General features: G+C 40.3%; 1 protein-coding gene across 1 annotated transcript; it reads left to right on the top strand.

Moving 5' to 3' along the window:
* Window positions 1–1,157: 1,157 nt before the first annotated feature.
* Window positions 1,158–12,812, top strand: LOC145408374 (uncharacterized). Its single transcript, XM_080279100.1, has 2 exons — window positions 1,158–1,198; window positions 12,551–12,812. The coding sequence occupies exons 1-2, from the start codon at window positions 1,158–1,160 to the stop codon at window positions 12,699–12,701; spliced, it is 192 nt and encodes a 63-aa protein (XP_080135226.1). The 3' UTR covers window positions 12,702–12,812.
* Window positions 12,813–13,407: the final 595 nt, after the last annotated feature.

The following is a 13,407-nucleotide window of genomic DNA, read 5'->3' as shown; positions in this document are numbered from 1 at the left end:
TTTCTCCCTCGAAGGGGGGTCAGATACAGCCTACATCAACATCTTCAGGTCTTCACCAATAAGGGACCTTTCTAAGTTGAATAAAATTGTAAATTAGGTAAAGTATTAATATTATGTCATTGGACTGAATTTGGACATCATTACAATTATTGTTATTACCATTATTATTATTATTATTATTATTATTATTATTATTATTGTTGTTGTTGTTGTTCTTATTGTTGTAATTAATAATAATAATAATAATAATAATAATAATAATTCATTCATTCACTGCCAGACGCCATGTATCCCAAACGGGGTGGCCAACGGCTTAGAGTTAATTGTTTTACAGGGAGGGGCACTAACCCTCCACCAACCCCACTTGGCACGTAGGGATGTATTGCGAGGATTCGAACCAGCGCTTGCAAATCAGTGAGTACAGCAGCTTACCAAGTGAGCTATATATATATATATATATATATATATATATATATATATATATATATATATATATATATATATATATATATATATATATATATATATATATATATATATATATATATATATATATATATATACATATATATATATATATACACATATATATACACACACACACACACACATATATATATATATATATATATATATATATAAAATATATATATATATATATATATATACACACATATATATATACATACATATATATACATATATATATATATATATATATATATATATATATATATATATATATATATATATATATATATATATATATATATATATATATATATATATATATATATATATATATATATATATATATATATATATATATATATATATATATATATATATATATATATATATATATATATATATATGTACATCTATATAATAATAATAATAATAATAATAATGAAGATAATAGGCTACTACTACTACTACTACTATTATTATCATTATTATTAGCAGTAGTAGTGGTAGTAGTAGTAGTAGTAGTAGTAGTAGTAGTAGTAGCAGTATCGAAGTTGGTGTTGTTGTTGGTAGAGATAGTGGTTGTGTTGTATATATTCATTTATTCATTCATTTCTTTATTTCATGTTATTTTCCTTTCTGTCCACTTTTCAAACAATGGCATTGTGTTCCCTCTCTCCTTCCAGGGTATGGCCGAGGTGGGTCGCCCGTCACCCATCATAGACCCCCCGTAAGTCAGTCAGTCGTCAGCAGGAACAAACACTTTACCACAACTTATATGTCCTTGAGATGTATCTAGAAACATTCTTCAGCCTAAGTTGTGTTTGAGATTGCTTGTACATATACTTGCCTTCAGTCATATAGCTATAGTATGTTTCTTTTCATACAACAAATAGTTATCACCCATTTTCAGCTCCGCAAAGCTACTCTGGAAACATTCACTAAATTTCCATAAGCTTTACAACGATGTGCGTGGATCCGCTGTAGCTTTGATAACTTCCGAGATAACTGCATTTTGAGGCTGCGTTTGGCGCGTGTTGGCATTTGTCAGAAGAATTGTTGCGACTTTTAAGAAATTTCGATTGCATAATAGCTGTTTTTATTTCTTTTCTCTTCCTTTCCTTCTTCTGTTTTATAAGCTTTCCAGCGATGTGCGTAGGTCCACTGTAGCCTTAATAGTGTCCGAAATAATCCACTGTTGATGTTGTTTGGTGTTGAATTTATTTATTTTTATTTTTATTTATTTTTATTTTTTGTAGCGGTGGCGAATCGTCAGAATTGTAACTTAACGAGTATTATTCTTCATAAGCTTTTCAAATATGTACAGTCACGCATACTAATTTCTGCTCAGGGGTTACCCCTTCCTTACCCCCTCTACCCTGGACAGAGGGAAGGGGGGAATCGCGAACAAGTCTACCTCGCCTTCTGCCCCCAACTCCCCCACCCTCCACCTCCAGCTGCCAGTTACTGATTAGACGCAAATTTTCTCATGTCCTGTAAACATGACTAAACTGTCGTCGCACACGCTTTCAACGGCCAAGATTTGGACTATATTTTTAGAATGAATTATTACCGTATTGAACTGCATTCTCAAATTGAAAATATTCACCATCATTGTAATCCAGTGTCGTCCGCTGCACAATTCTGGGTTCCAGTGCTTACCTTTTCACTTCCCTCGGCTGTCTCTCTCTCTCTCTCTCTCTCTGTCTCTCTCTCTCTCTGAATTTACTCTTCCCACTCACTCTTTCTTTTTAAATTTATATAACTTTCTCTTTGCTTCTCTCCCCCTCTCCCCCTTCTCTCTCGTTCTTTGTCTTAAGTCTTCCCCGCCTCTCACCCCTGCCCTCCCCCCACCTTAGGCCTGATCAGCAGTCAGTTATACCGTCACCGCTCCTTCGTATATCGTATGCAGGCAACATTTATCACACACACTTAGGTCAGATGTATGGAAAGCTAATTTTTTTTTTTATATAAAATTGTATTTCTCATTATGTGCCAAGTTCAAATAGAGAACACCAGACCAATATTCGTAATTTTTATTAGAGTGACCGTTCCACTTCACATAGCTGGGTAGCTGGGCTTATAAACTGCGCAAACACACACACACACACACACACACACACACACACACACACACACAATAACCGGTTATTGAATGAGGAGTTTGACTGGAACAGGGAAGGTTTGAAGCCAGCAGATCCAGTTGTTAGAATGACTATATTTTGTAGTCGCCACGCTGTCAGTGCAAAATTTAAGTCGTGTGTGTGTGTGTGTGTGTGTGTGTGTGTGTGTGTGTGTGTGTGTGTGTGTGTGTGTGTGTGTGTGTGTGTGTGTGTGTGTGTGTGTGTGTGTGTGTGCAGTTTATAAGCCCAGCTACCCAGCTATGTGAAGTGGAACGGTCACTCTAATAAAAATTACGAATATTGGTCTGGTGTTCTCTATTTGAACTTGGCACATAATGAGAAATACAATTTTATTTAAAAAAAAAAAAATTAGCTTTCCATACATCTGACCTAAGTGTGTGTGATAAATGATGCCTGCACACGATATACGAAGGAGCGGTGACGGTATAACTGACTACTGATCAGGCCTAAGGTGGGGGGAGGGGAGGGGTGAGAGGCGGGGAAGACTTAAGACAAAGAACGAGAGAGAAGGGGGAGAGGGGGAGAGAAGCAAAGAGAAAGTTATATAAATTTAAAAAGAAAGAGTGAGTGGGAAAAGTAAATTCAGAGAGAGAGAGAGAGAGAGAGAGAGAGAGAGAGAGAGAGAGAGAGAGAGACAGTCGAGGGAAGTGAAAAGGTAAGCACTGGAACCCAGAATTGTGCAGCGGACGACACTGGATTACAATGATGGTGAATATTTTCAATTTGAGAATGCAGTTCAATACGGTAATAATTCATTCTAAAAATATAGTCCTAATCTTGGCCGTTGAAAGCGTGTGCGACGACAGTTTAGTCATGTTTACAGGACATTGAGAAAATTTGTGTCTAATCAGTAACTGGCAGCTGGAGGTGGAGGGTGGGGGAGTTGGGGGCAGAAGGCGGGGTAGACTTGTTCGCGATTCCCCCCTTCCCTCTGTCCAGGGTAGAGGGGGTAAGGAAGGGGTAACCCCTGAGCAGAAATTAGTACGCGTGACTGTATATATATTCTCTATAACTTTAACAGTGTTCGAAATAGCATCTTTTGGGTGATGTGAGTGGTATAGCCGAAACCTACCGTCTTTATTAGAGTTCTCGTTCCCTTTGCTCGCTCCAAGATGATCTCCCAAGTTTTACAAATAGGGGTTCAGAGCTAACAAAGCAAGATTCCAAACTTTTCATCTCGCTTGAATATTGCTGGTTAAGTAGTAAGATTTTGATTCTGATGCATTTTCGGAATGTCAAAGAACTGCTGACCGGAATTATACATTATTGCACGATGTATAAATATGAGTTGACGGCTTTTGGCGGGATGTCAATGCTGGGATGCCAGGCGGCTTTAATCTGTCTATAATATGATGTCTCTATGTATGTATGTATTGTTACGGAACAGAGAGAGATAACGAACACTTCAAGTGAGAATACTAAAATCACTACTGTCCCTAAAAGTTCCAGGTTCAAAACAAAAGAGTTAGGTAAAATTACAAGTTAAAGTTTAATGCTCAAACTAACAACTAAACATGCAGGACTCATAAGGATAATGTAATGGCAAAAACAGGTTAAATATATGGTTAACTGCAATAGCCTCTATTAACACGAATTTAGCAAGAACAAATTTATCTAAGTCAGCCCTGAAAAAAAGAGAGAACCGGACAATGCTCAGTTAATGCAAGATATATTATTACAGATACAAAATATTATTAATAATGGCTGACATCAAAAACTCCACATGAATCACAAAAACCTTACCAGGCCCACGAATTAACGCCTCAGGCTATACAGTACAAGAAAAATGGTAATAACACTTATACTCAAATTATACTGCAGCTAGATGGCTGGAGACTTCCTGAGCACTCACAATAATAATACACACTACAGGGGATGACAGAGATGTAAACAAAATGAGAAGTAGATCTAAGTGGCAATAATGCAAAGACTGAGCTCATTATATAGGGGGCGGCAGAGCTTGATTCAACTTGCAAGAAGGACGCGGAAATGGAGGCACAGGGGAGGAAGAGTTGAGAGTCCTGCTCTGAACAACAGAAAGAACGACTTACTCTGCTATAAGGGGAGAAGGGGAGAGTGAGGTAGAACACGCAAGCCTGGTCACTATGGAAGCCATGAGGCGAATCGTGATCAAACACGCAGCATACTGTACGTTAGAATTATACAAAGGATGATGAAGTCATAGGCTATGTAACAGCTCCCCACAAAGAAAAAGAAATTTACACAGGAAATTTCTTATTACTCTAAAACAATCTGTCTAAAGTCTAGATAAACAATCTGCAATAACATTTTCTTTCCCCTTGACATGTTGTATGTCTAATGAATACTCCTGAAGTAGACTCCATCTTGTCAATCTCTGATTTTTTATCTTTAAACTTACTAAGGAATTTCAGTGGGTTATGATCGGTATAAATGACTATGGGGTCAAAACCAGAACACAAATAAAATGAAAAATGCTGTAAACCCAAAACCAAGGCCAAAAGCTCTTTCTCAATAGTTTAGTTCTTTTGAGGTGGAGTGAACTTCTTACTGTATTAAGATACAGGTGTTCAATACCCCAATCACCCTCTTGCAGCAAAACAGCCCCAGCTCCTGTATCACTTGCGTCAACATCCATCTTAAAAGGCTTAGCAAAATTTGGAGTAGCGAGCACTGGCTGACTTAATAGGATAGCTTTAAGATTACTGAAAGAGGATTCACAGTTATCGGTCCAGACAAAATTAACTCCCTTTTTCAGTAGGTCTGTAAGTGGTGATACAAGAATTGAAAAGTTAAGAACAAATCTCCTGTAATAACCTACCATTCCCAAAAATCTTTGTAGCTCTTTCCTACTCTTAGGTCTGGGGAGATCACTTATAACCTGAGCCTTAGCTCCTGCTGGTGAAACGTGTCCATCACCAATTACGTACCCAAGGTACTGAACTTTAGCTTGACCAAACTCACACTTTGATAAATTAGCTACAAGATTAGCCTGAACCAAACGCTCAAGAAATTTACTGACATGGCATAGGTGATCTTTCCAGTTGTCACTGAAGATTAATACATCATCAATATAAACAACACACCCTGCCAAAACCTCTGTTACAACATTCATGAGCTTCTGAAAAGTGGCTGGTGCATTCTTCATACCATATGGCATTACAGAACATGCAAAAGTCTTTCCTAGTGTTACAAAACATGAGATCTCCCTAGCACGTTCAGTCATAGGTACTTGCCAGTATCCCTTTAACAAATCAAACTTACTTATGTACCTAGCCTTTCTGATCTTGTCTATGCAATCTTCAATGCGAGGGAGAGGGTAAGTGTCTGTTTTGGTTATCTGATTAACACGTCTGTAGTTGATGCAAACCCGCTGTGACCCACCTGGCTTAGGGACTAGAGTGACAGGAGAATTCCACTCGCTCTGACAGGGCTCAATCATCTTGTGGTCCAACAGGTAGCCAAGCTCCTTCTCGATGAGAGGAACTTTCACTGGGTTCACACGGTAAGGAGGCAGTTTAATAGGCTTTGCATCTCCAACATCGACATCATACATCAACACAGTGGTTCTTCCTGGAGTGGCACGGAACACTTGCGGGTACTCGTGCAGTAATGCCGAAAACTCCTGCCTTTCCTCGGGAGCTAGATGAGAAAGCTTAGTCCAGAGATCATTCATGATATCAAGATTCTTCCCCAAACTATCACTCAGGCTCATGCTGCATGGGAGAACTTCACTTGCAGACTCGGGTGGAACAGCTACAACGCAAACTGGGTTATTTTCGTCCCGCCTGTGATATAAGTTTAGCATGCTGATGTGACAAAGTTGCTTGTTCTTTCTATGATCTGGTGTGGCGATGACATAGTTGACATCACTGAGTTTCTTCTCCACGAAATAAAGACCACTAAACTTGGCTTGAAGAGGTTGCCCATGCACCGGTAGCAGAATCAAAACCTGATCTCCTGGCTGAAAGTGGCGTAACCTGGACTTCTTATCATACGAAGTCTTCATCTTCTCCTGAGCAGCTCCTAAATTCTCTCTCGCCAGCTGTAATGCAGTGGACAGCCGTTCTTTGAACTTCATCACATACTCCAGCAGGTTGACGTCATCTTCCTCCGACATCCAGCATTCCTTGAGTAGCTTAAGGGGTCCACATACTTCATGGTCAAACAGTAGTTCAAAGGGTGAGAAGCCCAGTGATTCATTTGGAGATTCTCTTGAGGCAAATACAACGAATGGAAGACCTTTATCCCAGTCTTTCTGATGTTCCAAACAGTATTTCCTGAGCATCGATTTGAGTGTTAGATGATATCTCTCCAGCGCTCCTTGGGTCTGGGGATGGTAAGCTGAAGACGTGACCTGGGTGATGCCCAACTCTTTCAGAGACTGCTTGAAAACATTTGACATGAAATTACTTCCCCGGTCTGACTGTACCTCCTTGGGCAAACCAAACTTGGTGAAGAACCCTAGCATTTCCTTAACCACGTTCTTTGCTGAGATATTTCTAAGTGGAATGGCTTCAGGATAACGAGTAGCCATATCAATCAGGGTCAACACATAAGAAAATCCTGAAGAAGTCTTAGGAAGAGGGCCCACAATATCCACCAACACACGGGTGAATGGCGCCTCAAAAGGAGGAATGGGAACTAGAGCTGCAACCTTTTCGGTCTGATTACACTGCCCAACAACTTGACAGGTGTGACAAGACTTACAATACCAGGAAACATCTCTGAAGATACCTGGCCAGTAGAAGTGTTTCAAAATGCGTGCCACAGTCTTCCTCACTCCAAGGTGTCCTGCCAAACTGGAATCATGAGCCACTCTAACGATATCCTGCCTACAAACACGAGGGATGACAATTTGATGTACAACCTCCCATTTACAGTCGGCTGATGCTGTTGGGGGTCTCCACTTTCTCATAAGTACTCCTGACTTTATATAATAACAAGTAGAAGCACCAGCTGACTCTTCCTCACTGCAAGCAGAGTTAGCTAAACCTTTCAACTCAGAGTCAGCAACCTGCAACTCAACCAACTCTTGACGAGACAAATTATCAACACTACGGGGTACTGCCTCATCTGGTGAGTGGTCCAAATTAGCAAGAAAAGTGTCAGCTAGGATAACAACATCATCATCATCATTATCCTCTAAGTCACCAGTAACTTTAGACTTAGCCCTAGTGACAGCACATGCAGAGAACACATCAGGGACACCACAATGCTGGGCCGCAGCCACTGGCTCACTAGACAACTGAGGAGCTGGACACATTTGACTTCCACCAATATCATTTCCAAGTAAGAAAGTTACACGTGACATTGGGAGTGTCTCAACCAACCCAACCATAACGGAACCATTAACAAAACCAGACTCTAAATTCACTCTGCACAGAGGGACAGAGAAGTAATTATTCCCTACACCTTGTAAGATTACAGTTTCATCAGAGGAATTAACATTAGAGCCTAGAACACTGGTCAGCATAAGGGATTGGCAAGCACCTGTATCACGATATATTTTAACTGATTTCCTGTCATTATTGTCCAGAGGACTGACAAAACCATCAGACAGGAAATTAGCACATGAACTCTTGAGAGTGTCACTCATGTTACTGCTCAAAAGAGGAGCTTCATCAAGAGAATTTAATTTACCCCTCAAAGCAGGTTCAGTTAACTCGGTTAAAGAATTCTGGGGACTCTCAAGGGTGGACAGTAGAGCAATTGACTGAATATTTAAAGACTCCTTTTTGTTCACATCATGCTGTCTCCTGAAACATTTCTTTGTAGTATGACCAAGCTTACTACAATAAGTACATTTAATTTTCTGAAATCTAGAGGTGAAGCCAGTATTTACTTCCTGAGAAACATCATCTTTATTCTCTTTCCTGTTACCTGTACTCTGAGTATAGGCAACGTACTTACTCTCAGCTTTCCTTTTTTCTTTAGAATATCTCTTGTGAGTGAGAACATATTCATCAGCTAAAACTGCAGCATCAGACAAATTATCTATTCTTTTCTCATCAAGATATAGGCTTACATCTTTATTAATACACCTTTTGAAGTCCTCCAGCAAAATAATCTGCTTAAATTTATCAAAATCAGAATTTACATTCTTAAAATTTAACCACTGCTCTAACAGATCTTCTTTGATTTTTGCATACTCAACATGGGATTGCTTATCTTGCTTATAAGTTGTCCTAAATTTTACTCTATAGGCTTCAGGAACAAGCTCATAGGCCTTAAGAATCAAGCTCTTAACTACATCATAATTATTAGATTGATCCTGAGGCAAAGATGCATAAGTTACTTGAGCTTTACTGTTGAGAACACTCTGTAGGAGTACTGGCCAATACTTTTTGGGCCAATTAAAACCTGTACCTACCCTCTCAAACAACTGAAAATACTTTGTTAAATCAGATTCATTAAAAGGAGGGACAAGTTTAACATTTTTAGCCACATCAAAATCATCAGAGCTAGGTGATCCAGCTCCACTTTGTTTCATGCGATACTCATGGTCTGCCTGAATCCTAGCAAGTTCAATTTGTGGCTTCTGAATACGAGCCTGAGACTCAACCTGTGCCTGTGCCTCCTGAATACGAGCCTTAGACTCAGCCTCCTTAGCACGAGCCTGAAACTCAGCCTCCTTAGCACGAGCCTCCTGCAGGGCTAACTGTAACTTAGCTATTTCAATCTGCGTTTGCTCATCTGGAGGAGTTACATCAAACAAGCTTTTATTAATCATGCCAACAATTTGATCTTTAGAATGATGAGAGTGAATATCAATTCCCAATTGTTGAGCAACAAGCTTAAGTTCATTCTTTGTTCTGTTTTCTACATCACACGCTGTTTGCACATTTGACAAAAAATCTTTGGCTTCATCAAGAGTAGTAATAGTAGACATCATGAATGAATCACAGTCACAAAATATCAAGCAATATCCTTATGATAATATCCTGAATATCCTGATAATAGGTCGCCAAATTTATGTTACGGAACAGAGAGAGATAATGAACACTTCAAGTGAGAATACTAAAATCAGTACTGTCCCGCAAAGTTCCAGGTTCAAAACAAAAGAGTTAGGTAAAATTATAAGTTAAAGTTTAATGCTCAAACTAACAACTAAACATTCAGGACTCATAAGGATAATGTAATGGCAAAAACAGGTTAAATATATGGTTAACTGCAATAGCCTCTATTAACACGAATTTAGCAAGAACAAATTTACCTAAGTCAGCCCAGATAAAAGAGAGAACCGGATAATGCTCAGTTGATGCAAGATATATTATTACAGATACAAAATATTATTAATAATGGCTGACATCAAAAACTCCACATGAATCACAAAAACCTTACCAGGCCCACGAATTAACACCTCAGGCTATACAGTACAAGAAAAATGGTAATAACACTTATACTCAAATTATACTGCAGCTAGATGACTGGAGACTTCCTGAGCACTCACAATAATAATACACTATACAGGGGAGGACAGAGATGTAAACAAAATGAGGAGTAGATCTAAGCGGCAATAATGCAGGGACTGAGCTCATTATATAGGGGCCGGCAGAGCTTGATTCAACTTGCAAGAAGGACGCGGAAATGAAGGCACAGGGGAGGAAGAGTTGACAGTCCTGCTCTGAAAGAACGACTTACTCTACAATAAGGGAAGAAGGGGGGAGTGAGGTAGAACACGCAAGCCTGGTCACTATGGAAGCCACGAGGCGAATCGTGATCAAACATGCAGCATACTGTATGTTAGAATTATACAAAGGATGATGAAATCATAGGCTATGTAACAGTATATATGTATGTATGTATGTACGAGTATGTATACTATGTATGTATGTATCTACGAGTATGTATGTATGTATGCATGTATGTATCTACGAGTATGTATGTATGTATGCATGTATGTATCTACGAGTATGTATGTATGTATGCATGTTCATTCGTGGCCATAAATAATCACCTATTCTCCTGTACCCCGTGCCTCAGACTGGCTCGTTTATGCACGGCAAGTCACACTGGAGTAAGAGGGGCTGAGAGGGAGGGGCCAGAGAGAGAAGAGAAGGTGGGTGGGGGGACGAACGATGGTGCTTGGGTGGAGTGAGGAAAGGGAGGAAGGGAAGGGAGAGGAGGGAGAATGAAATGCGAAATAGTGGCCACATAATTTATCTGTTTTCTTTCATCCAGGGCATCATATAAAGGAGTTACTATTCGGTAGATAAACCTGCATTACACCTTGTATAGCGACGTCAGATAACAAGGTTTAGATAGGTGGTGATATGAAGGACTGGCTCGTAAGAGAAATATACTGACGTGACAGATGAAATATTAATGCAGAGCCATGGAGGTTGTGCTGGCCCAGATTGTCAAAGCAAGAAAGCCAGACAACGGGAGGACACGGGCGAGCCTCCTCCAGCAAACCGAGGACGAGTGGGAGCTGTTCAGACGAAACCAGCAAACCATCAACAACATTGACCTCGGTGCCGCGAAACCTGCATGAGGTTTTTAAGGTATGAGGGCACTTGACTACTTACTAAGGCGTTCATGGTTGCTTTGGCTTGACCAGTATCGGTAAACATTGACATAGTTATATTTTGGGAGTCTGGGTAGGATTTTGTTTCATTTTCCCTTTAACAGATTATGAGAAATACCTTTATCATATCCACCCATGAGCTCAGACATAAAATTTATTACCTTTTATGCAGTATTATAGCCTTTTTCATATTGAGATGTCATTATATAATTATTGAATTGACATGATGGTGCCTGTATAGAGGGAGTGCATACTGCTAGGTTGATCATATTTACTTGGACACAGCCATTTAAAGGTTGCATATAATATTTAGTTCCAAATATTAATTACAGTATATGTAAGGGTAGAATACGTTTCTCACTCAAACATTACAGAAGTCGAAGCCATCCATTCCATTCTGCGTCTGAAGTAAAAACACACGGATAAACACATATATCTGGCTCCGCCCTAGTGTTTGATCTGTCACGTCAGTATACGTCTCTTACGAGCCAGTCCTTGATATCACCACCTATCTAAAGCTTGTTATCTGACGTCGCTATAGAAGGTGTAATGCAGCTTTATCTACTGAGTAGTAACTCCTTTATATGATGCCCTGAATGAAAGAAAGACAAAGTATGTGGTCACAACTTCGCATTCCATTCTCCCTCCCCCTACCTACCCTCCCTCCCCTTCCTCACTCCACCCAAGCACCATCGTTCGTCCCCCCACCCACCTTCCCTTCTCTCTCTTGCCCCTCCCTCTCAGCCCCTCTTACTCCAGTGTGACTTGCCGCGCATAAACGAGCCAGTCTATGGCACGGGGTACAGGAGGATAGGTGATTATTTATGGCCACGACTATATGTATCTAGGAGTATGTATGTATGTATCTATGAGTATGTATGTATGTATGTATCTACGAGTATGTACTGTATGTATGTATCTACGAGTGTATTATGTATGCAGTTTCTCTCTCTCTCTCTCTCTCTCTCTCTCTCTCATCTAGTCCTCTTTTCTTCCTAATCACAAGCGTAGGGGTCCAGGGCTAGGCTACAATGTCACCTATATTTATGGTGGTGCCAGTCATCTCCGAGCTAAGGATATTTACAATTACTGAATGCTGTAAAGAGTGTTCTAATGTTTGTCATAATTTATGAATGCTTTAGGGAGAATGTTTAAAAGCGAATATGAAGCCAGGATTCCTTGGGCTTGAATGGTGAGTGGATGGGAATGTTGTTAATGGTCATACTTGGGATATTATGTAATTTTATTGATTTTTTTTCTCTCTGGCCCTCTAAACAATACCTCACCTAGCTTGTGGGTGGGAACCGTCTGGATGATGATGATGATGATGATGATGATGATGATGAGGAGGAGGAGGAGGAGGATGTTCTGTGCAGGCCAATTTCTGAATGCTGTTAGGAGATTACTTCTATGCGTTTCTTCTTCCCAGGTATTGTCCCTGCCCTGACCCTAACTCCTTTGGACGCGTGTGCAAACGCTACTACGACCAGTGCCAAAGCGACAGTGAATGTTCCATCAAAGAGCTCGGGTCCCGATGCTGTCTGGTGGCTGGGTGTGGCAAGGAATGCATGCAAGTTTAGTAAGGTGGAGTATGATGACCCACCTACGATAAAGTGCCCATGGTATCGAAACTATTCACGTCACAGATATGGGACTATTATATCTAGAATCACACATGCACTATCTGTCTATGCTGCGTGTTGTCTATGGATACCATGGTGAAATTTTGAAGTTGAGAAAAAGTGGAGCTTTTAACCCCATAGGTGGGCCAAACGCACTTTGTGGAGGCTGTAGCACCAGTCGAGCAGGGCAGTACTCCCGAGGTGGATGGAAAGCTGATGACAGGGAGTGCTGGAGCTCCCGTTTCATCAGCCCTCAGGACTAGTTCCTGACCATCCCCCTTTGCTGAACTTTTTCAGTGTCTCAGTTACACAGTGAGTAGGCCAGCATGCTCTCCAGTACAAATTTCTCTATCTATCTTCACCAAACTACATGCACAGTACACACTACACTTCCTATTCAAAATTCACCAAAATGGCGTCAATTCACCCAGCCTCGGAGTCCCCAGGGGGGGGGGACCATAAATGCCCCCGCCATCTGCCCCTCTCCCGGTGACGACTCGAGGTGCCTGGAATCACTGTCTGACTCTCTTCTTCTTCATTTCTGCAACATTCGCGGCCTTTCATCTAACTTTCACTCTGTTGAACACCACCTCTCCTCCTCTAAACCACACCTTCTTTTTCTAACGGAGACTCAGCTGTCTGAGGCAACTGACAGCAAACCCTT

This window comes from Coenobita brevimanus, chromosome 77, assembly GCF_032717465.1.
Source record: "Coenobita brevimanus isolate Jiangsu-jjx chromosome 77, ASM3271746v2, whole genome shotgun sequence".
In the NCBI taxonomy this organism is placed as follows: domain Eukaryota; kingdom Metazoa; phylum Arthropoda; class Malacostraca; order Decapoda; family Coenobitidae; genus Coenobita; species Coenobita brevimanus.
The sequence above is the reverse complement of the archived record's forward strand: the minus strand, read 5'-3'. Positions and strand labels throughout refer to the sequence as shown.